This window comes from Perca flavescens, chromosome 16, assembly GCF_004354835.1.
Source record: "Perca flavescens isolate YP-PL-M2 chromosome 16, PFLA_1.0, whole genome shotgun sequence".
NCBI lineage: Eukaryota > Metazoa > Chordata > Actinopteri > Perciformes > Percidae > Perca > Perca flavescens.
This window is the reverse complement of record NC_041346.1, coordinates 29,027,702-29,055,560: the sequence shown is the minus strand read 5'-3', so window position 1 is coordinate 29,055,560 and position 27,859 is coordinate 29,027,702. Positions and strand designations below refer to the sequence as shown.

At 40.3% G+C, this 27,859-nt stretch overlaps 1 protein-coding gene across 1 annotated transcript in view; it reads left to right on the top strand.

The window, feature by feature from the left end:
- The first annotated feature begins 8,028 nt into the window (after positions 1-8,028).
- grk5 (G protein-coupled receptor kinase 5) overlaps positions 8,029-27,859 on the top strand; it is a 25,131-nt gene continuing 5,300 nt past the window's right edge. The window contains exons 1-12 of the mRNA XM_028600880.1: positions 8,029-8,080; positions 8,979-9,068; positions 11,279-11,391; positions 15,866-15,943; positions 17,632-17,729; positions 18,774-18,866; positions 19,071-19,134; positions 19,742-19,882; positions 21,342-21,532; positions 24,725-24,762; positions 26,560-26,649; positions 27,693-27,859. The exon at positions 27,693-27,859 is cut by the window's right edge and continues 42 nt beyond it. Of these exons, the coding sequence (XP_028456681.1) occupies positions 8,029-8,080; positions 8,979-9,068; positions 11,279-11,391; positions 15,866-15,943; positions 17,632-17,729; positions 18,774-18,866; positions 19,071-19,134; positions 19,742-19,882; positions 21,342-21,532; positions 24,725-24,762; positions 26,560-26,649; positions 27,693-27,859 (1,215 nt within the window). The remainder of the gene's footprint in view (positions 8,081-8,978; positions 9,069-11,278; positions 11,392-15,865; positions 15,944-17,631; positions 17,730-18,773; positions 18,867-19,070; positions 19,135-19,741; positions 19,883-21,341; positions 21,533-24,724; positions 24,763-26,559; positions 26,650-27,692) is intronic.

Here is a 27,859-nt window from a genome sequence, read left to right as displayed (position 1 = left end):
GTTCAACTTTGACCTAGTTGCCGCTGACTTTTCGAAAGCGCAACCAATGAGATAACAGCATGTCGTTACCTAGCAACGGGGAAATAGCTTCCTTGGCACCCCTGATGGCGAATACCTGCGCTGCGCTTTGCTCTGCGCCCTACCGAGCGGTGCGCTGAGAGCAAATCGCTTATCACGTGTAGGCGGCTTAAAGCGTAACTCTCGCCAAAATGCAAACTAGGGTCTTTTTGTGAATGTACTCGAGTCAAACTTTCGTTTAAAAGCATATTTAGGACGGAAGCGCCACTTTTAACGATTATCGTATTCTCGTTTTTCGGTCGAATGGCCTTTTGAATGGGAGTGCTAGGGGCACTTTTATGCTAGCCTCAAAATAGCTATTTTTAAAACACTGAGAAGGCTCGACACAACATGAAACTTGGTCCAAGTATCACCAGGGGCTCTACACCTTAACGAAAGTGTTGACAACGTTGTTTGTGTACATAGAGTTTACTAAAAAAAGGTTTTTGAAAAACTCACCGTAGCTCTTGTTGTTTCCGGCCGCTACCACCTCGGCAGTCAAAACGAGTCGATATGCGAATGAGAATGAACAGACTCCATATGAGGCTCCTTTTTCAAATACAAGGTTTTTCAATCACGACAAAACGACTTATCCATGCATTTATATGGAACTAAGCTTTAGGAGCTTTCCATCTTGTGATTTTATACCTGTCATTATTTTTAAAGGCTGCCTGTTTTACATCTGGCTGGGGGACTACCGATGAAAATTAGCACTTTTGAGCCAACTCGGGCACATTTACATTGTTTTAATGTTGATTAATGTTCACTGTCCCCTTTCAAAAATAAAGAAATCTAAATCTTTCCTCTCCTCCCTGTTACGTTGCATTCGGAAATCCATTGTTTTTGACTGATAAAATGGCTGCGGCCGGAAACAACAAGAGCTACGGTGAGTTATTCAAAAACTCTCTTTTTAGTAAATTCTGGGTACACAAACAGTGTTGTCAACGCTTTCGTTAAGGTGTAGAGCCCCTGGTGATACTTTGAGCAAAGTTTAATGTTGTGTTGTGCCTTCTTAGTGGTTTAAAAATAGCTATTTTGAGGCTAGCTTAAAAGTGCCCCTATCACTCCCATTCAAAAGACCATTTGACCGAAAACGAGAATAAGGTGACTCTTAAAAGTGGCGCTTCCGTCCTAAATATGCTTTTAAACGAAAGTTTGACTCTGGTGCATTCACAAAAAGACCCTAGTTTGCATTTTGGCGAGAGTTAGGCTTTAAAGGAGACTTTTTGCGGCGATAAACGTTTCAAAATTGTTTCTAACTCGATGCTGTGTAATTTAGAAGTCTGAACATCACGCCACACACATCCTGTTGTTTAAAATAGAAAGATATTATCTTTGTGTGGCACCCCAGGAGATTAAACTTTTACAATCTTTCACCACTGATGTGCAGTGCCTCCCACATCTTTATCCATGGATTTGGTGAATTTGGGGCGATGAAGAGGTCCTCTCTTACGGAGCGCACACATGATCGCCTTATACGTATTAAAGACACATAAAGCCACAAAGCAGAAGACGCTCATCTGACTGCTCTGTGAAATCTCTCCTCTTTCGGTTTTGGCCTTTAAAAGCAAAAATTGTGTTTCCATTATAGACTAAAGTGACATTTTCCTCACATTATGTCTTCCTTCCTAAATGCTGATGGTGGGATTTCATTTAAAAAAAAAGGAAGCTTTAAACCAAAAAAGCCTTGAGCTTCCCCTTGTACTGAACATCATGTGTTTCCGATCTGATGCATATGAGTGATCCAACATATTGGGTCACTCATTGACTTGTTTTTTAAGGACAACGCACAATTAACATTTCTGTAAATGAGCCAGCCGGCTAATTTTCAACTGCTGTCCTTTGGCCAGATAGAGAGATAGATACACTTTAATGTCCCCGAGGGGACATAGTGCTACAATCTGTTGCTTCACAAAATAAACCATTCCAAAAATCAACATAAAAGAAAATCAACATAAACTCAAGATCAACAAAGCGTCCTAGGACACAAAAGAAGGACACACATGACAGCACAGACAACACAACATCCTACGAATTAACTGTAATAATTAAAGTGCAAAGTGCAAAAGTTGCTGGCATATTTATTGCACCCCTAAGATTTACTACTGGAGTTCAGCAGGTTGATGGATCTGTGGGGACGAAATGTTATTATTTCAGAATTTGGATCTTGTAACACGTACAGTGTTATCTACAGAGCTGAGAAAGATTGTTAGATTCAAGTTAATCACCAACTGTTTGAGTCACTTTTTTAGTGAAAAAGTTTCTGATGTCTGCTTGTTAAATGTGAATATTGTTCTAGTTCCTTCTCTCCTCTGTGACAGTAAACTGAATATCTTTGAGTTGTGGACAAAAACAAGACATTTATAATAAAATAAAAGATAATGTAGCTTTCCAGGTTAAATAAAGGGTAAATGTAAGGTACTAAAAGCTTAAGTTAGAGTATGTTCTTTAAATCAGCGCTAATGAAGGTTTCAGTGCTATAATTCTCCTTTCTAAAAGATCAGTTGGCCGGAGTATTTATGTATGCACAGAGCTGTTGGCAGACAGGGAGCGCATTGTTTCAAAGCGCTGCGAGGAAACTGAAGGCTTCAAAGGGGTCCATCATCAGTTTGACACGGGTCCCAAATTTGACTGAGAACTTGTTTCAGATATCCAGACAAAGATCAGAACAGCGGGTTCTTCTCTGGCATCTGTTAAGAGACGTAACCAGCTGATCTGTGGGTGACATTCAAATGCTCGCACACGAAAGCATAGGTATAGTCTTGATGTTTTTGCAGTGAGTAAACTGTGATTGTTCCTTCCCAGCCTCATACACGCCCATCCTAGAAGTGAAAGAGAATTAAGTGAGAAATTCCAAGCACACTGAAAACATGAATGTAACAAAGTATATTTCCCCCCCAGGAAAATATTAGGTCAAAACCCATTGAGGTGTCCTCTCCCAGTTGTCACATGAATGTACAGTAGCATACATCACTAGATAGTTACCGGTCCAATGAACTAAGACTATAATTTGGGAGGATTGTACAATTAGGATATGTTCTTAAAATTGTACAATCCTCATACATTATAGTCCCAGTTTACTGGACAACAGAAATTGTGTGCTAAGATTGCCCAATACAATGCACATGGAAGAAGAACAAACATGATCCTTTACTGTTAAAGAATCCAAAAACAACTAAATCTAAATATCAACTAAAATAATTCAAGGTGCATTGGTCCGCTGTAGAAACACACGCATACAGCATTGTATGTATTGCCCTTAGTAACAGACTTCATTTAAAACACATTGTCTCAGCCTTTTCTAATTATCTCAACAACTGCAGTAATATATTCATCAAACTTCTAAAAATATGAACAGCAGTCTGCATACAGCAATATTACAGTAAAAATGTCACATGAATAATTATAAAAAAAAAATGGTCACAACTTTAAATAATATCTAATAACTGAACAGCAATATGTACCTGTTGTATTTTAATGCAGGCTGATAACAAGAAGGTAAAACCACTGCTGAGTGATCAGAAAAGGCTCCAGGATTAATAAATCCTGGCTGTTAGCCTGGTCGGGACCAGGCTAGCTGTAAAGAATAAATCTCCTTGGTAATTTAGGGGCCTCTGCTTTTGTGAAACTGAGTCAAAATAAATTTAGCCAGGATAACTGGGATGGAATCCCACCTAAATCCCTTATCTTGGTTTTGGGAAATAGTCCTCTGGCCCCAGATGGCACCCTGTCATCAATAATGACAATAACAATGGCTGGCCTGGAGCCCTGCTTCATGCGATCACGAAGGCCTCTAAGGCCACGTCCACATGTACCAAAACAATCTTTTTTTTGTCCCCGTCTTCCCTGGAACCGTGTCAAAAAGAATGTGTGTGTCCAAACGGATCCATTTGTAAAAAGACTCGACGCGCTACTTCATATTCCAGGCCTATAGGTGGTGCTGCTTCTGCTACAGAAATTCACCAAAAAACAAAGAAGAGCATATTCTTCAGTCACTTCCAATTCCGTTCATAACATGATAGACTTTGATAACTTTCAACACTGCTCATGTTATAAAGGCCGCCGCAAGAAAAAGTGTCTTTGCTAACGTTAGCGCGCGAATGTTAGCTCTGCTAGCTAACATCGGCAGTCAAACAAACATCTATGATCCAATGTCTTTTTGATCATCTTTCTTGCGGTAGCCGTGGTAAAAGTTACTATAATCCATTGAAGGAGTTGATAAGCAGACAGATAACTTCAGACCGTTCAGTATTTATGGAATGGACCACCGGAGGAAAATAGGGGAGGGTCATGTCTTTTTTTATTCTTTGTTGATGGGAGATTCATCCAATTGTTTTTAGTCTAGGGGGGAGGGTCACCCAACTTTTGTATTTGTGAGAAGAGCAATATTTCAAAGTGGCTTGTTTGGTGCGTATCTATCCAACAGCCCTTTAATCTTGTGGGGTCCAGCATTTTGGGCCCACAAAGCTGTCAGTACCCCACAAGTATACTGGACTCACGGTTTTTGGATATATAGTTAAACAAGAACACAGACACACACACACACACACACACACACACACACACACACACACACACACACACACACACACACACACACACACACACACACACACACACACACACACACACACACACACACACACACACACACACACACACAATGCCCATATGGTAGATCCGGGCCAGACAGCAGCCGTCAATGTGGTGCACACAGCAAAAAACGTGTAGGCAGACAGGAAACTACTCTGAGTGGGGCGTCTCGGTTCTAAACCGCCTCTGGCGTGTATAGCATCAGGTTTGAATGTTGCATAATTGCAGTTTGAAAAAACAGTTTCCTGTCTTTTGGGGTTTGGCGCACAACTAGATTCAATTTATAATAAACCTAAGTTGATAAGCATGTGTGTTAAGATAAGCAGAATAACACGAGACAGGGTGAAGGATTTTACTGTCTGTGCTACAGTTTTTTGTTTTTTTTCATCATAAAAACAAGAATTATATACACATCACACTGTAAACTCAAACAGTCCATAGTGAGTTAAAGGATTAGGCTGAAGAAAAAGCTTCTATATACCTATCCTATGTTCTTATCGATTAAATCTAATATAACCCATTAAAAGAGACAGATTATAAAAATATCCATGCACACATTGTTTTTGGACAAATAACAGACATCAGAAATTGAACAACAGCTGCTAGAAATGAAATAACAGATGATTGTGATTGGATCTTTAGCTGCAGCGCTGTTGTCTGTCCACCAGGTGTCAGGGTCCTCCCTTTAAATTATAAGAACTGTTTGAATGTGGATCTGTGGAGGAAAATCACATCTGTGGCTGAAGAACCATTTACTTAAGTAAAAGCGCCAATATTACAATTTGTAAGTAATGTATTTCAAGCAAAACTAATACATTTAAATAATTACTTTTGGACCCCACGTCGTCAGCTATTGGGGATCCTTGGCTTATACTAAACTAAACTAAGGCAAAAGTATCATCAAACTGTTATACGTATTTGTTGTGCATCACAGGTTGGGATGTGAGTTAGTCTCACATTGCCAGACCTTCCTCCACAGCACTGCGGAGGAGGGTCTGGCTAGTCCACACAGCATTCTGGGATGGGAGAAAAACGTGCTCTGGTTTATTGGCATTTTATTTTTAACCCTTGTGTTGTCTACTCGCCTATTAGGAAACTTTTTTTTTTCTGGGTAGAAATTTAATAATAATAACGTTTAAGGCCGTTTTTTCGCTTCTTTTTACAACGTTTTTGAAGCTGTTTCCAAAGTCTTGGTCACTTTTTCCAATGTTTTTGTCGGTTTTTTTCAACGTTTTCTTTTTTTATTTAATTTTTTTTTATTTCCCCCTACATTTTTGTCACTTTTTTCATCTTTTTTTTTTTATTTAATTTTTTTATATAAATTTAATAAAACACCCAAATTCGATGAAAGTAGTTAACTGATCATTTATTTCACTTGTGAAGAGTGTTGTTGGGAACCATCCACGTTGTTTATTTTTTTTGAAAATTCTGTTGAAGGAAACACACATTTCTGATATAGAAACTTTTTGAAAATGAGTCAAATTCGACCCGAGGCCAAACAGGAGGGTTAAACCAATCACAATCGTCTTGGGCTGCGCTAAATGTTCTGCAAAATAGCCTCGGGAAGGAACTTGTTTTGGTGGAACATGTGTACGTTCAAAAGTAGTTTTAGTCGTGCAACAGAAAACTCTGATTGGACAGATAGTCTAGCTAGCTGTCTGGATTTACCCTGCAGAGATCTGAGGAGCAGTTAACCATAATCCTCACAAATCCACCGGAGGTTAGAACGCCAACACAGAGACAGAGGAAGGTATAAATAGCCTCGGGAAGGCACTTGTTTTGGTGGAATGTGTACGTTCAAAGGTTGTTTTAGTCGTGCAACAGATGGTGTCTGGGCCCCTATATAAAAAGCTTAATATACTGCATCATCATTATCAGCAGACCCTAGCAAAATGTGTGGAATTTCTGTCTTTTTTCTGTGTTAGTTAGCAGCGGAGATGCAGAATGAAAATCTGCAAAAATTTAGAGGCCTGTTTTTCTGTTCAAAAGTGGAGATGTGATAAGTTTTAGATTTTAATTTGCTCAAATTGTAGTGGGGAAATCTGCGCGAAAAGTCTGCGCCTGCAGATTCCATGGGGCCCATTTCTCATATCTGCACTTTTTCTTTTATGATTCTACTTGTTTGTTGAACTAGTTTGTGAATAAACTTTGTGAAATTTGACGTAAGCAAACATTTAAATGTAAACAGGCAACAACAAACAATCAGGCAACTGTGATTTCTATTGGATCAGAGTATAGTCACTTGGCTGCCAGTTCTGCTAACTTTCCCAAGCCCTTGTCACATGACCAATTCATGTTTTCTATGATGACTATCCAAAATGCTGATACCATGGAACAGCACTGGAATAGTTGTTTTTTTTAAAGTGGCTGACTGAGCTTATAGAAAATGTGTATTGTTTAATATTTAATAACCCCCGGCTGAGAATTGCCCCCCCCCACCCCATCTGTGCCCTACCACTTAAAGGTGCCCTGCCACACGTATTTCATGACTTTGTGGTGATGTCTGAAGTTCTACCATGGACTCTGTAACATTTTTTGTGTAAAAAATGCCTTGGTTACCTTGTTTCAAGCCATTCTAGCGCGGTATAGAAAGCCTGCAGGAAGACTCAGCTCGATTTGTGCCAGTTCACATTAATATTCAACAAGCTAAGCTGTTTGAATCTGATTGGCTAACAGCTAGCCAATGAGAGCCTGGCTGTCAGAATCCTTTACCCAGCCCAACTGGGCGAGCTCATGAATAGTAATGAGCTCATACAACATGATGTCAGACTGACCAGCTTTTGTGATTGGTCCGATTTCTCCGCTTATTTCTGTTCAGTGGCTAGAGCTGACAGAGGAGGTAGCAGTTCATTTTCACATTCACCACATAACACAAATACATATGGACCTGACATATTTAAAAAAAATGCAAGTAAAAACGGTTTTGTATTGCAGGGCACCTGTAAAAAAAAAATCCTGGAATCGCCCCCTGAATGTAAATGATGAAAAGTACCCATACTGCTCTGTGTTTTATCCTCTGAGACACTAAGATCTCCTTCCCCACATAGTGATGAGTGTTTGTCCCGCCTCTGAGGCGAGGGAGTGTCCTGTGGTTGGAGGATGCGGCCCTACCAGGAGTGCAAACACCTGCCTGTCCATTCATCAGTGAGTCACAGGGACCGCAGGTTAGACAGCCAGCCAGCCAGCCAGCCAGCAAATAGCCACTCCTCTCATTACTTTAACTCAACCAACTGGACTGTTGCTCTCTCAGTATCGCGGCAGCTGATGACTTCTTATTTTATCACAGGTGCATGAACACTGGCTGTAGGGACAAAAAAAAACGGGACAACTTTATAAAAAAAAAAAAACACTCTCTCTCTCTCTCTCTCTCTCTCTGACATGGAGATTGAAAGCATGGTGGCAAATAGTGCTCTTATTAAAGCCAGAGAAGGTAAGAGTCCTTTATTTCTGCTTTTATCTACTAAATGTGCATCCAAAATGTTTGTTAAACTCATTTTCTCACTTCTTGGAAGTCGTTACAGTGACAGAGGATGCTTATTATTTATTACTAATATACTTTTAGATCAAACCGGAGGCTGATTGTAACACGTGGTGCATTTGGTTTCAGATAAATCTGAGTTTTTAAGAGGGGGTTTTTGGACTGAATTTGAGGATCACAAGTGTCTCCAGCTGTGTTTTGGTTGGCTGATCTGGGGACGGTGACTTCCCTAAACAACAACGGCGTTAAAGATGATAGATGATAAATGATGAAACTGATCACAGATTACAAGTGCACCGATTGCAGCTGTGATAGGACTTTTTAGGTCACTTTTGTTTTTAAAATCAATCCATGCCAAAACTGGCTTTTTTTGTCCTAAACTTCTCTGGGTTCAGTCAAACTCAGTGAATATATATCTATCTATATAGATGTATAGATATACAGTATAATTGAAGAAACACTGAGCAGGAAACCTCATTCAAACCTACCAAACATATAATTTCTCATTAAAGTGAAATGTTTAATTCTCCCTGAAAGGAACCTGATTGTACTGTTCATGTACTGTTCATTTTAAGTTGCTAAAGAGAAATCTGAGGTGTAAAGTTCAAGTGACAGCGTGGACATTTAAAGCTGAATGTAAGCTGCAGAGTAATGTGGTCCCACAGGCTTTGCTTCTACCTGCTCCCCGAGCTATAAATAGTTCATTCACTGTAGTGGAGCGTGCTATTGTCTGAAACCTGACGGGCTAGGCCCGCACGCACGGACGGACTTTTATGACAGACTGCTGATAGATGTAACACGCTGAGATAGCTCACACTCTCCACTCTTCTCATTTTCTGGTTTTCTGCAGGCGGAGGGAGCAAAGGAAGGAGCTGGAGATGGAGAGAGATGTTTCGCTTTCCTCACATTAGTCAGTGTGCTGACCTGGCCATGACCATAGGTGTGTGTGTGTGTGACTGTGTGTGTGTGTGTGTGTGTGTGTGACTGTGTGTGTGTGTGTGTGTGTGTGTGTTTTGAGTGTGTGTGTGTGTGTGCGTGTGTGTGAGACTGCGTGTCTGTGACTGTGTGTGAGTGTGTATGTCTGTGACTGTGTGTGTGTGAGTGTGTGTCTGTGTGTGTCTGTGTCTCTGACTGTGTGTGAGACTATGTGTTTGTCTTTCTGTCTGTCTGTGTGTATGTCTGTGACTGTGTGTATGTGTGTGAGTGTGTATGTCTGACTGTGTATGTGTGTGTGTCTGTGTGTGAGTGACTGTGTGTGTGTGTGTGTGTGTGTGTGCGTGCAAGTGTGTGTGAGAGTGAGTGTGTGTCTGTGTGTGTGTGTGTGTGTGTGAGTGAGTGACTGTGTGTGTGTCTGTCTGTGTGTATTTGTCCGTCTGTCTGTGACTGTGTGTCTGTGTGTCTGTGAGTGTTTGTGTGTCTACGTGTGTGTCTCTGTATGTGTGTGTGTGTGTGTGTGTATGTCTGTGTGTGTGTGTGTGTCTCTGACTGTGTTTGTGTGTGTGTGTGTGTTTCATTTAGAAATAATATTTAAAAAATAAAAAGGTTGATGAGAAGCTGTACGTATCAGTACAGAACTTAACTTAAGGCTTGTATGGGGATAAGTATGAAGGTCTGACCTGTACAAGCTACAGCTGAACCTAAGATCCTCCGACAGCTCACTGTTGGCCAGCGCTGGAACTATTCAGATCCTTTACTTACTGAGTAAAAGTACTAATACCACACTGTTAGAAGACTAAAAAAAAGAAGCGACAAAAAAGTGGTTAAAAGAGGGGAGGAAAGAGTGGAAAAACGTAGACAAAAATGCAGGAAATATCAGTGAAACCGCTGTTGGTTTATCAAGCTTAAGAATCATTTTCATCTGTTTTAATGACAGTTTTTATATATTGAAGGGTTTATTTGGAAAAATAGACAGCGGTGGAAGGAGTATTCAGACCCTTTTCTTCAGTAAAAGTGCTAATACCACACTGTAAAAATACTCTGTTAAAAGTAAAAGTCCTGCATTTAAAATAGTACTTAAGTAAAAGTCTGTAAGTATCAGTAAAAGTACTCATTGCAGAAGAATCCTCCCATTGTAGTGTGTGTAAAGGATCCAACCAGCTGTGTGTTTAATGGTCTCATCATCTCAGCTGGACTTGTAGTCCGTTATATTGTCGGCTAGTTTACTTTAGAATCAAACATCAGATTTTATAAACTACATGTGTTCTGTGTGCAGGAATCTTAATGTGTAAAGTAACTAGTAACTAAAGTAACTAGTAACTAAAGCTGTAACAGATGAATGTAGCGGAGTAACTAAACTAAAGCTGGAACAGATAAATGTAGCAGAGTAACTAAAGTAACTAGTAACTAAAGCTGGAAAAGATGAATGTAGCGGAGTAACTAAAGTAACTAGTAACTAAAGCTGTACCAGATGAATGTAGTGGAGTAACTAAAGTAACTAGTAACTAAAGCTGGAACAGATGAATGTAGCGGAGTAACTAAAGTAACTAGTAACTAAAGCTGGAACAGATGAATGTAGCGGAGTAACTAAACTAAAGCTGGAACAGATGAATGTAGCAGAGTAACTAAAGTAACTAGTAACTAAAGCTGGAACAGATGAATGTAGCGGAGTAACTAAAGTAACTAGTAACTAAAGCTGGAACAGATGAATGTAGCGGAGTAACTAAAGTAACTAGTAACTAAAGCTGGAACAGATGAATGTAGCGGAGTAACTAAAGTAACTAGTAACTAAAGCTGGAACAGATGAATGTAGCGGAGTAACTAAAGTAACTAGTAACTAAAGCTGGAACAGATGAATGTAGTGGAGTAAAAAGTCCAATATTTCACAATAAAAGACTCAAGTAAAGTACAATACCTCAACATTTGGACTGAAGTACAGTACTGGAGTAAATGTAAATGTCAAACCTGAAAACTACAGGTGACTAGGGCCGTCTCTTTTAAAAACTCACTAATTTAGACTTGCTTATTTTTATTTTTTTTAATTTACTTTTAATTAGTTTTTTCATCATCTATCATTTTGTCTGGCTATATTTCTTATATTAACTGTATGCTCGTTGTCCTTTTAAATGAACGTAAAGCACTTTGTGACTTGTTTCAGTCGGTACACGTGGTCATGGTGTGTTACATGATGGTGTCTCGTTTCCTCCCTGTCAGAGCGCGACTACTACAGCCTGTGTGTGAAGCAGCCTATCGGCAAGCAACTGTTCCAGCTCTTCTGTCGGAGTCGGCCCGATCTGCAGAACTACATCTCCCTGCAGGACGCTCTGGTACTGTACACTTTCAACTGTGGAATAAAAAAAGATTTCTACTGCAAGAAATCCAGAGAAACTTGAACCCCTTTGTGTTGTCTTTGGGTCAAATTTGGCCCCGTTTTCTAAATTTCTGCATCAGAAATATGGGTTTCCTGTTACTACCTAATTGTAATTACCCAAAAATAACACGGATGTTACCAGATCTCTACTTTCAGTGAATTTTGGGTGTTTAATTCAATTTTTCAGCATTTGAGAAAAGAATTGAAATGTTTCGAAACGGTATCCTGACTGACCGTTGACATGCACCCTTCTGTGATTATCTTTCCTTTAATATTAGTCTGAATAATTCATAATGTTTTGCTTTTTTTTATCTCAAGGATTAGGTATATTTTCCTAAAAATAAGGTTTATTGACCATGAATTGCAGAAATGAGTGTAAAACTAGTAATAAGTTGGTGTTAGTGGTGTTCTTACATTGTAGTGAAAAGAAGCGTTAATCGCCATCGCGGTATTAGGGGGCTTTCACACCTACCACGTTTTGTCCGGAACTTCTGACTTTCAGTTTGGTCCGAACCAAAATTCCAGGTGTGAAACCTCCCCCGGACCACGGTCCGGACCAAACGGCCGAAATGTGGTCCGACCAAAAGAGGTAGTCTCGGTCCTGATCAAACTGAACCACGGTCCGGTCCGGATTTCTAGTGTGAAAGCATTTTTTGGATGGTTCGGACTTTCGGACCAAATACAGGAAGCTCTGGCAGGCTACCTTGGTGTTATAAGACCGGGGAGCGAAATTACGAATCCTACTATGGCCACGCCAAGACCCGCCCTTCAATAGCAGCTCGATTGGTTGGTTAGGCATTTGACCTCGAGTGGTTAAGGTTAGGATAGCCGATTGGTCAGGGGATAGGACCTGTACCAATAGGGTTGTGTTGACTTGTGTAAGCATGGACGCCTGGCCAGTGGTAGTGATTGAAGGGCGGGTCTTGGCGTGGCCATAGTGGGATTCATAAATTTGTGACCTGGCAAGCTCCTTTAAAGAACAGCTCAGAGATTATGGTGCGTTCTTTTTGTCTTGTAATTGCGACGAGTAGCTTGAGTGGGACGTCACATCCATGTCGTAAAACGAATAACCGTGGGTTGTTCTTTTTGTCACACAATACTACGAGTCGGAGAAAAGATGGATTTTTGTAACATTTAGGATTCTATTCACCCAGTTATTGACATATTACACAAATATATTACGTTTTGATTAACGTTAACGTTAGGCTACTGCTCTGCTTTCTGCTCCAGACTCGGCTTAAAGTCGTTGTTGTCATACAGCAACTGAGCGTCTCTAGCCAATTTCAGCTGCACAAGCTACTAAATAACTAATCAGGTGGTATTTAACTCCTAATAAGACTGTAGAGACATGTCTATAGGTAGCAGTATACAGCACTATGTTTAACTCCTAATAAGACTGTAGAGACATGTCTATAGGTAGCAGTATACAGCACTATGTTTAACTCCTAATAAGACTGTAGAGACATGTCTATAGGTAGCAGTATACAGCACTATGTTTAACTCCTAATAAGACTGTAGAGACATGTCTATAGGTAGTAGTATACAGCACTATGTTTAACTCCTAATAAGACTGTAGAGACATGCCTATAGGTAGCAGTATACAGCACCATGTTTAACTCCTAATAAGACTGTAGAGACATGTCTATAGGTAGCAGTATACAGCACTATGTTTAACTCCTAATAAGACTGTAGAGACATGTCTATAGGTAGCAGTATACAGCACTATGTTTAACTCCTAATAAGACTGTAGAGACATGTCTATAGGTAGCAGTATACAGCACTATGTTTAACTCCTAATAAGACTGTAGAGACATGTCTATAGGTAGCAGTATACAGCACTATGTTTAACTCCTAATAAGACTGTAGAGACATGCCTATAGGTAGTAGTATACAGCACTATGTTTAACTCCTAATAAGACTGTAGAGACATGTCTATAGGTAGCAGTATACAGCACTATGTTTAACTCCTAATAAGACTGTAGAGACATGCCTATAGGTAGCAGTATACAGCACTATGTGTACGACTTCTTCATTTGGTTACAACAACGACAAAAGTGCTTAAAATTGTAGGAAACCACAATGTTTACTAAGTGTGATGCATGACGTAGCCATCTGTGAAAGTGAACTCGGGGTCCTCTGAGTTCAGACGACTTGACGAGTTGTATATATACGACCTCGGAGGGGGGGGGGCGTTCTTTTTGCAACATCCGGTTCATAACTCCGGAAAACAACTCGTAAATCGACTTCGGTGGACAAAACAAACGCACCAGTAGTGTGTACATGAGAGAGACGGTGTCAGCACTCAGCTATCAGAGCAGAGAATACATCAGCAGTTTACGTGTTAAGTGGTAGTAAATGTACAGCGTAGGTTTCAGTTGGTCTCTGAATAAATACTGCAGCTCCTCAAACCCCAAATAAAGTTCCCATGTGTCACTTCCCCAACATCGCAACAAAACTTCAAAGTGGCAGCACAGAGAGAGCAGCCAGTTGGGGGGAAAAAAACGGATCAAATGCAAAAACATCAACCTCGGTTCGGACTTTCAGGTGTGAAAGCCCCCTTAGTCTCGCTTTGCCAGACCTTCTCCACAGCGCTGTAGAACGCCAACACGCAGAAAGAGGAAGCTAATGGACATCCGGCCGAAAAGAGAGACATCCAGTGGAATTTCTGACGGCACCAGAGCAATCCCAGAAGTGGAATGTCGTGTACATAGACTATCGCAATATCAACCGCCGCAATGAACACATTGCGAAAGACACTGTGAGGTTTTTTGTGTTAGTTGAAAGAAAACATCAGCAGAAAACTGCACTTTAACTTCTTTTTTTTTTAAGTGCTGCTTTCTATATTCAATTCAATGTTCAATTTGTTTGATAAAAGAAAGTTGGAAATGATTTCCTTTCACTTCTTTTTAAATTCAACCAGCAGTTTGGTGTATTTTAGCAGAATACTGAAAGAGCAGAACTGAGCACACTTTAATATGGGTTTATTTATCGCTAAGTAATATCGTTATCCCGATATTCAACAACGTTATCGCAAAAATTTGGCTTTCAAAACTCCAAATCGGACACTTTTTTTAGTGTCAGGAATGGATCAAGTAACAAAAAAAGATTCAGGAGCAAATCTGAAGCGAGAACAACAACAAGTGTGTGACGCAATGTGTATTTCACAACCTGTTCATGGAATTTACTATGAACAAAAAGTTGGCAGCTGACCAACGTTTGGATAAAGGCAGAAAGATAAGAATGGGGGGGAAATATTTTCCGTACGTAATGAATGCCGTGGCTTGTTTTGGTGCAGGATGTCTTTGATGTGAAACGCGATACACACAGACTCCGTACGCCGTATGTTATCACAATCAGAAATATATAGTCACTTCTAATCACAGGAACATAAAAGGGTTCATTTGCAAAAACAGATTCCACTGTTTTTAGAATCTTAGTGCCTATATTCTGAAAAAAATCACTTTTTTTCTGGGATTTGGGGTGTTATTTCGTGTCTCTGGTGCTTCCACACACATACAAACTTGGGGAAAAAAAACATCCATGCTGTTTTGAGTGAGATATGGTTTCTGAATGTATCATGTCGTTGTTCTGTAGGGATTTCACGCAAAGTTAAAAGTGCACCCTCGTTTAGAAGAAGTCTCCCGGCTAATCCTGCCTTGTAACTGACTGAAGTTGGAGAAACAGCTAGCTAGCTCATGTAGTCCTTACCTAGCTACTGCACATGTGCGACTGACAACAAAGATGTTACAGAAGTTGAGATTTCTCACTCTGTAGCTAAAACAGAGAGCTCAACACACAGGGTGAAAAGAGGAGCTGCAGCAATGTGCAGTACAACAAAAATATGGTGTTTTCTGAAATTTAAACCATGTAAAACTATTCTGATATAACCTCTCAATACAATCATGAACCTGAAAATGAGCAGAATATGAGCACTTTAATGTGTAAAGTAACTAGTAACTAAAGCTGTAACAGATGAATGTAGTGGAGTAACTAAAGTAACTAGTAACTAAAGCTGTAACAGATGAAGGTAGTGGAGTAAAAAGTACAATATTTCTCTTTGAAATGTAGCAGAGTAGAAGTAGAAAGTGGCATGAAAAGAAAAGACTCAAGTAAAGTCAACATTTGGACTTAAGTACAGTACTGGAGTAAATGTACTTAGTTACATTCCACCACTGAAAAAGTTTTTACTTTATTCCCCTAAATGATGTTTTTGTGTGAACTTGATCAAACTAGAGTTGGTTTATTAAGTTTAAGCATGGCTTTTAAATGTTTTTTTTTGCAAATCAACTTTTCAGAGTCTATCTCAAGGCTGAGTTTTGGGAATAAATGAAATGTAATAAATGTTCTTCTTTCCGTTTAAAAGCTTTGAAGGAACTGACCTGTAACATCAACACTATCATCTGTTTCTGCGTCTCCTTTCTCTCCTTCAGGACGCCTTTGAGAAAAAGTCGGATGATTTGAGGAGAGAATCTGGCTTAAGCATCATTCAGAGATTCTTCAGGACTCAGGTCTGACCAACACACAGAAAACCAGACTTTACTGCTCACAAACATTCATGTTGTATTGTTTTTAGAGATGTTCCGATAAGGACACCAGCGGGGCTTTAAATTGACAGCCGCCGGTAACGTTGTGAAAGTTACTAGCGGGAAGCAAAAAATGATATCGGACCATCTCTAGTTGTTTTAGGGAATTCCCAATCAGCTTTTTTGGCCCTCAAACCCAATCTGATTTTTCAAAGTATGAATTTGAATATCTGCCGACACCGAGTCCCGATCCGATCTCTTGCTACCACCTTGTGAAAATGATCGCACTGCAGATATTGCAGGTTAAAATGTTGGGACTTTTTTTTTTTTGACTTTCTAGTTTTCATTTTAATTGTGTTTAACCGGTTTTCTTTTCTAGGCTTTCAATTTATGTCTCAACTTATGATGTCCTATTGCCACTTAATCTTTATATATATATATATATATATATATATATATATATATATATATATATATATATATATATATATATTATTAGGGGTTGTACGGTATCCTACTTTGTGGATAATTAAGCTATATATCATATGCTGAAGTATATTTCTGGAGTGTTAAAGACTAAAAGAAAATATAACAAGAACCGTACAGAACCTGAAAACTGTGACCCTAAAACCGTAATACGAACCGAATTGCGGGTTTTGTGAACTGTACCACCCCTAATATATATATATATATATATATATATATATATATATATATATATATGCTTGTATACATATTTTTTTCTTTGTGAAGTACTTTGCTGCAAACTTGTTAGCTTTTAAAGTGCAATATAAATGAAATAACCTTAAACTTAAAATACTTCCACACTGCTGACATTTTAGCACGTTAATGAGCAATGCCAAGTTACTTCGCGAGTTTACGTTCTGCCTCAAATTGTGCTCAGCTGAGGTGATCTGGGTGACGGCAGATCCCCGATCAGTTAATAAAAAAGCCCATATTTGCGATCGGGACATCCCTCATTTTTCTTACAACATATACTTAGAACAAATACAACTCCAGTGTTTTGCCTCGGTTTTTTGAAAGACTTAGGTGCGCATATTTGGCAGAGGCAAGGGCGTAAGTTTGGGTTCAACATTGGGGTGTGTGTGTGTGTGTGTGTGGGGGGGGTCTCCACTTTAGAGCAAAATTGAAATTTTGAGCTTATAAAAAACTTCATTTCCTGCATTCTGGTTTTTTTTTCTAAATTCTAATGGCCGTTATGGGCTATTGATTCATCCCATGGGTCCTCCCTCAAGAAAATTTTATGTTTTTTGATAAAAAAAACAAAAACAAATGCAATTTGACATCATTTGGACCGTTATTATTCCCATATCTGTGTCTAAACATTGATTAAAAAGCTAGAGCAGATAATAAATGAAATAACACAAAAAAAAAAAAACTTAAAGACAAAACTTGCTAAAGAAGTCGACTTCAATCATTAGAAGTCTGAGTTAGTTTTGATGCTCACAATGATTTTGCATTTATTTGGCTTAGGTGCTGCCAAAAAACGGCTTGCGTGCTGCACTTAAGTCTTATAATGGCGTGGGAAACCCTGAACTCCATTTTTAAATTAGTTCTGCCCCCACCCAGAAACCCACCTGGATTTTAACGGCTGCTAACAACCTCAATACATACTTCAGTCTGCTCCCTACTTACTGTCCATGTTCTTTCAGTCCATTCAGTGTGTGTCCATCATGCTGCAGCACGAACACAGCTGCATCCAGAAGCTGGAGCTCGACCCCTGCCTGGACGTCTTCCACGACTGCAGAGAGTAAGTCCGTGCACGCTCTTTCTAGGGAGTGTAAATCACAAGTGTTATCACGATACCATTTTATATTGATTATTTGGACGACGATACGATATTTGCTGATATCTTGAAGTCTGCAATGATTCAATATTGATTGGATTCAATTCAGGGTCCTGCGATTGATCGGTCCTGGGTTGACACATTCGCTCGTGGCTCGTGGAAGAAATAGGTTGCCGAAATCGCCAAAACTATTGCTGCGGTGCCCCGCCCGAGGCGCTTCAGCGCGCGGTGTGTTCCTGGCGTTGGGCGGCGCTAAGAGTCGGACACAGTGACTGTGCCTCTGCAAAATAGCCTCTGGAAGGAACTTGTTTTGGTGGAACGTTCAACAGAAAACTCAGATTGGACAGATAGTCTAGCTAGCTGTCTGGATTTACCCTGCAGAGATCTGAGGAGCAGTTAACCATAGTCCTCACAAATCCACCGGAGGTTAGAACGCCAACACAGAGACAGAGGAAGGGGACGGACATCCTACCCAAAAAGAGGGAAATCCGGCCGAAAATAAGGGACATCCGGCAGGATTTCCGGCGGCACCTGAACAATCCTAGAAATGAAACGTCGTTGATATCGACTAAATGTACAACTAGAAAGCTCTAAAAAGCAACTAAAATATGATTTGTCTGTTTTATAACTGAGGCCTTCCAGGCATTTAAATAAATAAAAAAAAATTGTTTTGGATTGTTTTTAATAAAAAGAATAAACATGAAGTGGGAATCTGGTGGTGATGGCGCAGTGGATATGACACATTCCTTTGGTGTGGGAGACCCCCAGGTTCGATTCCCATTGCGAATTATCAACCAATGTGTCCCTGAGCAAGGCACTAGTTGTTCCAGAGGAGTGTGGCCTCTGATATATAGCAATTGTAAGTCGCTTTGGATAAAAGCATCAGCTAAATGACATGTAATGTAAAATAAAGAGGCCTCCTACGGACATAAATTGATATTTTGACTTTGCATCCTGTGCATATGTTTTTAGAGAATAAAGACTTAACCTCTCTGTTTGGTGTCTTAGAGACCTACATAAACTCCTGAGTGGCGAGCCTTTCATCCAGTACCAGGGGAGCATGTTTTTCGACCGTTTCCTGCAGTGGAAGATGTTGGAGAGGTCAGTACGTGCGTTCTGAAATGAGGAAATGAGACAATTATAAAACAATGTATTGCAGTTGGTTGGGAAGCTGGTTTGTCTGCTTGTATTCAAAACACTCAGGTGCCTTCATTTTTGAATGTGTGCCACATTGATGTCACAGTTTGCGTTAAGACATTTCATTTTCAGAATGAAAACAACAACCTGTCTATCTTTCTCTTCAAGGCAGCCCATCACCAAGCAGACGTTTAGACAGTACAGACTTCTGGGGAAAGGAGGGTTCGGAGAGGTAAGACTGAAGTCACATCCCTTTATATTTCTCTGGTATTAGATCGTTTTGGTTTGTCCAGATTTTAAGATCTGATTTCTACCTTCACCCGCAATAGATTGGAAGGGAGGGGTGATTTCATTTGTGATTGTTCAGCGGCAGCATGTTTCTCCAGAAACAGTTTTCCTTGTTTTTATGGGACACATTTCTTCAGTAGAGAACTGTGATATATCTGAGAACCTGCACAAATCAAAACCAGATCTTTCTGCATGGGTAGTTGTTTTGCCCGAATTGGTCTCACATTGCCAGACCTTCCTCCAAAGCGCACTAAGCGCCGGACGGAACCACGGTGCCTCTGCAAAATAGTCTCGGGAAGGAACTTGTTTTGGTGGAACATGTGTACGTTCAAAAGTAGTTTTAGTCATGCAACAGAAAACTCAGATTGGACACAGTCTAGCTAGCTGTCTTGATTTACCCTGCAGAGATCTGAGGAGCAGTTAACCATAGTCCTCACAAATCCACCGGAGGTTAGAACCCCAACACAGAGACAGAGGAAGGTGACGTACACTTGGCCGAAAATAAGGGACATCCATAACGATAAATTGACCATAATCTGTTCTGTTTGCAGGTGTGGGCGTGTCAGATGCGAGCCACGGGGATGATGTACGCCTGCAAAAAGCTGGAGAAGACTCACGTGAAGAAGAGGATGGGGGAAGCCATGGCTCTCAACGAGAAAGAGATCCTGGAAGGGCTGGACAGTCGATTCGTGGTGAGATTACCACACAACAGTTAGGCTCTTTCTGTTTAACCATTCGGCTTTCCAAAAAGCTTGTAAAATCACGTTAAAAGACAAGTTTGATGATATACTATCAGTTTAATGATGACAACGAATCCAAACCAAAACCATCCCATTAACTAATATTTGTAATAATTGTTTTTGTAGTTATATGTTTAGTTAATTTTGACTCAATCACACCGTCCTGCTGCCACACACACTCACTAGACTAGAGCACCAAATGTGGATTATACTTTACAAACGTGAATCCTCATTCGTACATACATACAGTACAATCTAGTGAAATTCTATTACTGCATTTAACCCATCCCAAGTATTAGGAGCAGTGGACAGCTTTACACAAAGGGTCCGGGGAGAAACTTGGGGTTCAGTGTCTTGCTCAGGAACACTTAGACATGGCAGACTGATCTCATAAAGTGGCGTATGTATGACACGCCAATTCGTATGCCGTTTTTAGCGTGTTTATCAACACCGTTTGGCCACCATTGACCTTCATTTCGTGTGAATTTTTGCCATGTTGAGTAGTATGAAAGGAGGGAAGTCTGCAGAGGGAGATTGGTTGGGGTGGTGGATGGGTAAAACACAGGACTTTCACCCAGGAGAGCTGGGATCAGGTCCTGTGTGTGGCGTTTTTCAATCTTTTTATAATTTCGTTTTTTTAAGCCTTCCCCAATGTTTTCTTTCCTAAACCCAAGCGTTTATTGTTTTCCTAAGCGTGTAACGTATGTCACCGTCGTGTTTTTGTAGTTTTTTTTGTGTTACTAAACCCAACCTTTTTTTATTGTTCTCGCGATAGTACGGCACGTTCTCGCGATAAGACGCGTGCATGTTTACATCCGCTGTATACAGCGTAGGCATACACGTGGAAAGCTCTAAATCCGTCCAGATAACACGCCATTTGGCTTTAGGAAAGGGACGTGTATGTTTACGCAAAGTCATGATGTCTTGTTGGACATGAGGCCTGGAGGAGCCTGGAGATGATGCTCTAACAGAATATGGGGCGCCCATTCTACCTCCGAACCACAAGCCATCCAGATCCCCTCTACACAAAAATGTGTATTTCTTATGATCATGTCCCCTAAAATGACTGACCTGTATCTGTGCAAAGTTTTGTCACTAGACAGGTGTTGTCACATTGCCCTGTGACACAAGAGGAGATGTCTGTGCACTAAAATCTGACTTTCAAACATACCCCGGGTAGCTTGATTGGGTAACGTCACAGATTCGAAAGCCAATCACAATGTCCAATAGGCAAAAGCTGAAAAAAAAAGGCTTGGAGCTGAGAGACAGACAGGAAGTCAGACAGCATTGGGAGATGGATTAACACTTTATGGTTTTGGCCTTTTTTTAAATTTTAATAGAGATTTGTTGACAATAAGAAAACACATAGAATATTCCCAGCTTTATATACTCTTTCTCGCTGTCCATTCAGGTGAATCTGGCGTACGCTTACGAGACAAAGCACGCCCTCTGCATGGTTCTGACCATGATGAGCGGCGGGGATTTGAGGTTTCACATTCACAACATCGGAGAGCCCGGCCTGGACAAAAAGAGAGTGCGCTTCTACGCTGCAGAAGTCTGCTGCGGTTTAATTCACCTCCACCAGAATTCAATACTGTATCGGTCAGTGGGTTTCTGCTTCAGCAATTCTCTAAATCAGGGGTGTCAAACTCAACTTCACTAAGGGCCACACTGGGAAATGAGACTCACATCCAGGACCAGACGTGTAAAGTTTATCGACCTGCTTTTATTGAATCGAAAAAGTAAAATATTTTTGAAGTTCCTTAGACATCATAGATAGCTACAGACACAGAAATGGTACATCCTAAGGAAAGCTCATTGTGGGACTGGCTCTAGTGGCTGTAATTCTGCACCAAGGCTGAATTTCGGGAAAGAGACTTCAGATACAGTATTAGGGGACCACTAAGGTCTATATAAAATAGACTTCAGATACAGTATTAGGGGACCACTAAGGCCTATATAAAAGAGACTTCAGATACAGTATTAGGGGACCACTAAGGTCTATATTTAAAATAGACTTCAGATACAGTATTAGGGGACCACTAAGGTCTATATAAAAGAGACTTCAGATACAGTATTAGGGGACCACTAAGGTCTATATTTAAAATAGACTTCAGATACAGTATTAGGGGACCACTAAGGTCTATATTTAAAATAGACTTCAGATACAGTATTAGGGGACCACTAAGGTCTATATTTAAAATAGACTTCAGATACAGTATTAGGGGACCACTAAGGTCTATATTTAAAATAGACTTCAGATACAGTATTAGGGGACCACTAAGGTCTATATAAAAGAGACTTCAGATACAGTATTAGGGGACCACTAAGGTCTATATTTAAAATAGACTTCAGACACAGTATTAGGGGACCACTAAGGTCTATATAAAAGAGACTTCAGATACAGTATTAGGGGACCACTAAGGTCTATATAAAAGAGACTTCAGATACAGTATTAGGGGACCACTAAGGTCTATATTTAAAATAGACTTCAGATACAGTATTAGGGGACCACTAAGGTCTATATTTAAAATAGACTTCAGATACAGTATTAGGGGACCACTAAGGTCTATATTTAAAATAGACTTCAGATACAGTATTAGGGGACCACTAAGGTCTATATTTAAAATAGACTTCAGATACAGTATTAGGGGACCACTAAGGTCTATATTTAAAATAGACTTCAGATACAGTATTAGGGGACCACTAAGGTCTATATAAAAGAGACTTCAGATACAGTATTAGGGGACCACTAAGGTCTATATTTAAAATAGACTTCAGACACAGTATTAGGGGACCACTAAGGTCTATATAAAAGAGACTTCAGATACAGTATTAGGGGACCACTAAGGTCTATATAAAAGAGACCTCAGATACAGTATTAGGGGACCACTAAGGTCTATATAAAAGAGACTTCAGATACAGTATTAGGGGACCACTAAGGTCTATATAAAATAGACTTCAGATACAGTATTAGGGGACCACTAAGGCCTATATAAAAGAGACTTCAGATACAGTATTAGGGGACCACTAAGGTCTATATAAAAGAGACTTCAGATACAGTATTAGGGGACCACTAAGGTCTATATTTAAAATAGACTTCAGATACAGTATTAGGGGACCACTAAGGTCTATATTTAAAATAGACTTCAGACACAGTATTAGGGGACCACTAAGGTCTATATAAAAGAGACTTCAGATACAGTATTAGGGGACCACTAAGGTCTATATAAAAGAGACTTCAGATACAGTATTAGGGGACCACTAAGGTCTATATTTAAAATAGACTTCAGACACAGTATTAGGGGACCACTAAGGTCTATATAAAAGAGACTTCAGATACAGTATTAGGGGACCACTAAGGTCTATATAAAAGAGACTTCAGACACAGTATTAGGGGACCACTAAGGTCTTTATAAAAGAGACTTCAGATACAGTATTAGGGGACCACTAAGGTCTATATTTAAAATAGACTTCAGATACAGTATTAGGGGACCACTAAGGTCTATATTTAAAATAGACTTCAGATACAGTATTAGGGGACCACTAAGGTCTATATAAAAGAGACTTCAGATACAGTATTAGAGGACCACTAAGGTCTATATAAAAGAGACTTCAGATACAGTATTAGGGGACCACTAAGGTCTATATAAAAGAGACTTCAGATACAGTATTAGGGGACCACTAAGGTCTATATAAAAGAGACTTCAGACACAGTATTAGGGGACCACTAAGGTCTATATAAAAGACCTTAGTGGTCAAAACGTTCAGCACGATTAGGACATTCCATGTCTCCTATACAAAATTTCCATAACTTTCATATTTTCCGAACTAACGTTTTCGGGGAAATTTTCCCCATTCAATTGAATAGACGGAATTTTCAAACTTGACACAAATTCATACATTCATTCATTTTCAACTGTTGTCTACTCATTCATACCACCCAAACTTTAAAATGTTCCACCTCTCTTATACCTTCTGGGTAGCGCCAGCCTTTCAACGTACAGCATTCACAATGCAATATCTTCAAAAATTGCATTCTCTAGTTCTTATTAATGTTCAATATGTTTGTTTGTTTGTTTGTGTATGCAACAACCTGCAAGGCAAATCCCGCGTTAAGTGTATATTACTGTGGCAATAACGCTGTCCGTTCATATTTGGGCTCCCACGTTAACAGGTTAACGCGTGACACGCACGTCTCAGGTGCGGCTCGAAAACGCGTTCAAGCTAGAAATAGGACTGACGCCTATTTTTCACGCGACATTTCCAGGCAAAATAGAATAGGAAAACATGTTTATATGTCAGTTGGACACAAATACATATTAATAAATGACATGTTGATATAAATGCAGATATAAATGTAATAAAAATAAAAAAATCTATTTTCTAATATTGCACCTGTCAATACATTACGAAATATTCTGGAGCCTATTTTGCCGTCAATACTGCCGACTTTGTCTTTGCTGTAATCAGATCAGTATATATTTATGTTTAACATGGTATTTCATTTTATCAATGGGAAACATCCATGTGTACAGACAAAGGCTAACAGCAGCAGCAGCAGCAGTCAGACACGTTTCTGGTGTGTAAAGACGTAGAAAAATCCACGCAGCTGACACGCAAGAGTAATGAAAAGTACAAAAGTATTAGCTTCGAATATACTTAAAGTACCAAAAGTTAAAGCACTAATCATGCAGAATAATGTATACATTGTGAACATGTTTTTACATTGTTAAATGACTTTGACCAATCCTGTACTCACTGAAATCAAATGCTGTGTTTTGATCTTTGCAGGGATCTGAAACCAGAAAACATTCTGTTGGATGACAACGGTATGTACCGCCACAGTTCCCACCTCCCGTTTGTTTAAAGGGATACTCCACCGTTTGTTGAAATAGGTCTTATCACGGTCTACCCTGACTGTAGATAGGTGGGCCAACGCATTTCTTTGTCTCAGTGCAAGTAATTAGGTTGTTTTTTTGTCTTTTGTTGGCTCACTTTTACTCACAACATGCTAACTGGCAACATAGGATTCCATTCACTACGCTAAGCTAACTAGCGGCGGCGCTAGAGGAGACCCCACCTATCTACAGCTAGGGGAGACCCCACCTATCTACAGCTAGGGGAGACCCCACCTATCTACAGCTAGGGGAGACCCCACCTATCTACAGCTAGAGGAGACCCCACCTATCTACAGCTAGGGGAGACCCCACCTATCTACAGCTAGAGGAGACCCCACCTATCTACAGCTAGGGGAGACCCCACCTATCTACAGCTAGGGGAGACCTCACCTATCTACAGCTAGAGGAGACCCCACCTATCTACAGCTAGGGGAGACCCCACCTATCTACAGCTAGGGGAGACCTCACCTATCTACAGCTAGGGGAGACCCCACCTATCTACAGCTAGAGGAGACCTCACCTATCTACAGCTAGAGGAGACCCCACCTATCTACAGCTAGCCTCGTGAGACCGTCCTGATCTGGCGAGCTCCAGTTTTCCACTCGCAGATCAGTCTGACATCTTGAGGCAGAGAAAATTTGGAGCCGTTAGCCAAACGACAGGGCCAATCAGCGTTGGTTTTGAGGTGGGTTAGGTGGTGATAGACAGATGGTTTATCCAATCAGCTAACCAGGATTTTCAGACAGCGGTAGCCTTAATTCTGTTAGCCGCTCGCTAATGCTTTTTTCTCTTGGATCCTTCTTTTGGAATATGGACCGGGAACCTGAAATGGTGCCTTTTATTCCTAAATTCTCGTTACACAAACGGCAAATCTCCTTTACCGACATGTCGCTAGCTTGCTGAGCTAACGAGCTATGCTTTGCCTGCAGCAGCAGCAGGGGCTTGTGGTTGTATTTTCATACGCTTTGTGGATCTGATTGGTTGATTTGGCCCGTCTATCACCAACATAGGTGATAGACAGATGGTTCATCCAATCAGCTAACCAGTATTTCTGCCCCTTCCCAAAAGTTCTCCAACGGAAAGTTCCCAGATGGATATGCCGAGCAAATGGGAAGCAATCCATCTGGCGGAGTCAGGTTAATCTATAGCTAGGGGAGGCCGTGATAAGACCTATTTCAACAAACGGTGGCGTATCCCTTTAAGTGTGCCACAAATAGATCTGCAACAACAACTTATTTTCTGTAACACCGACACATTCCTAACTCTGTAGACACAACTTGATCAAATCTATAACAGCAGTTATTTTTAGCTTGGAAATTAGTGCCAAAGATCTAAATGATAAGCCAGACAATCAAGTTGACGGTATTTTGACAAGAGTGCAACCAAAGCCGGGTGGAGGAAGTGAAAGGCCTCTGGGAATCAGGTGTGGCGTCTATTTTTAGAAACCTTCGCACCTGTTCCTTCATTCCTTGGCAGCAGGTTTGATGAACTGTGACAACCTTTTGTTTTAACAGTTTTTTTAAATAATTACTAATTACTGGTTAAAGTACTTCACATGGTTATTTCATTCCTTGGCAACAACGGCAGACAGCTCACACTGCACACCTCAGTAGAGCTGGAGGAGACGGACTTAAAGGAATTGATTACACAAAAGAGAATGTGCGTCATCACTGCTAAAAACATCTCAACCGGTTGAGTGGATCTTTCTTTGGTATGTGTTCCCTCTAGGACACATCCGCATCTCTGACCTGGGCCTGGCCATCAGGCTGTCGGAGGGCAAACTGGTGCGAGGTGTAGTGGGCACTCTGGGATACATGGGTAGGTATGTGGGTGGGTGTTTGTATGTGTGTGTGTGTGTGTGTGTGTGTGTGTGTGTGTGTGTGTGTGTGTGCATGTGTGTGTGTGTTTGTAAGTGTGTATGTTTATGTGAGTGTGTTTGTATGTAAGTGTGTGTATGCATGTGTGAATGCATGTGTATGTGTTTGTAAGTGTGTGTGTGTTTTATGTGAATGTGTTTTTGTGGAAGTGTGTGTTTGTATGTAAGTGTGTGTGTGTATGCATGTGTGAATGCATGTGTATGTGTTTGTAAGTGTGTGTGTTTATGTGAGTGTGTTTTTGTGGAAAGTGTGTGTTTGTATGTAAGTGTGTGTGTGTGCTTGTGTAAATGTGTGTATGTTTATGTTTATGTAAGTGTGTGTGTGTGTGTGTGTGTGTGTGTGTGTGTGTGTGTGTGCTTGTGTAAATGTATGTATGCATGTGTGTGTTTATGTAAGTGTGTGTGTGTTTATGTGAATGTGTTTTTGTGGAAGTGTGTGTTTGTATGTAAGTGTGTGTGTGTGTGTGTGTGTGTGTGTGTGTGTGTAAGCTGTTATCTCTGCTCTCTTCAAAGCCACTAGACTCCTTTGACAAAAACAGTAATTGTACCTCCCAGAACACAGGAGTTGCTGCTCTACTGCTGCCTCCATGTGATAGAGGTTTTTAGGGGTCTAAATGTCTTCAGACAGGAGACACAGAAGATAAGCTAATGTCCTGCTGTGGACGGGCTCCACATGCATGATATGAGGAAAATATGCGATAACGTTGAATATCGTGATAACGATATTAATTGCGATAAATAAAAATTAAAGTGTACTTCTGTCTTTCAGTATTCTGCTAAAATACAACAAATTGCTTGTTGAATTTGAAACAAACAAAAAGGAAATTGTGCAGCCCTAACCTTAACCTTTTTTTTTTTTTTAGCAGAAGCGTGAGAACATTTGTGTTCAAGGCACTCTCTATGGACTGCAACATCTGTGGTTTTCTCTCTCGCCTCCTTTTGTCTCTGTGGACTAAACATTTTTATTTTTATTTCCTCATTTCAGCTCCTGAAGTGATCGGCCGCAAGCATTACGGGATGAGCGTGGACTGGTGGGGCCTCGGCTGCCTGATTTACGAGATGACCGCGGGGCAGCCTCCGTACCGGGTCAAAGGAGAACATCCCAACGCCTCCGAGATGGAGAGAAGGATTCAGGCGGAACAGCTGGAATAC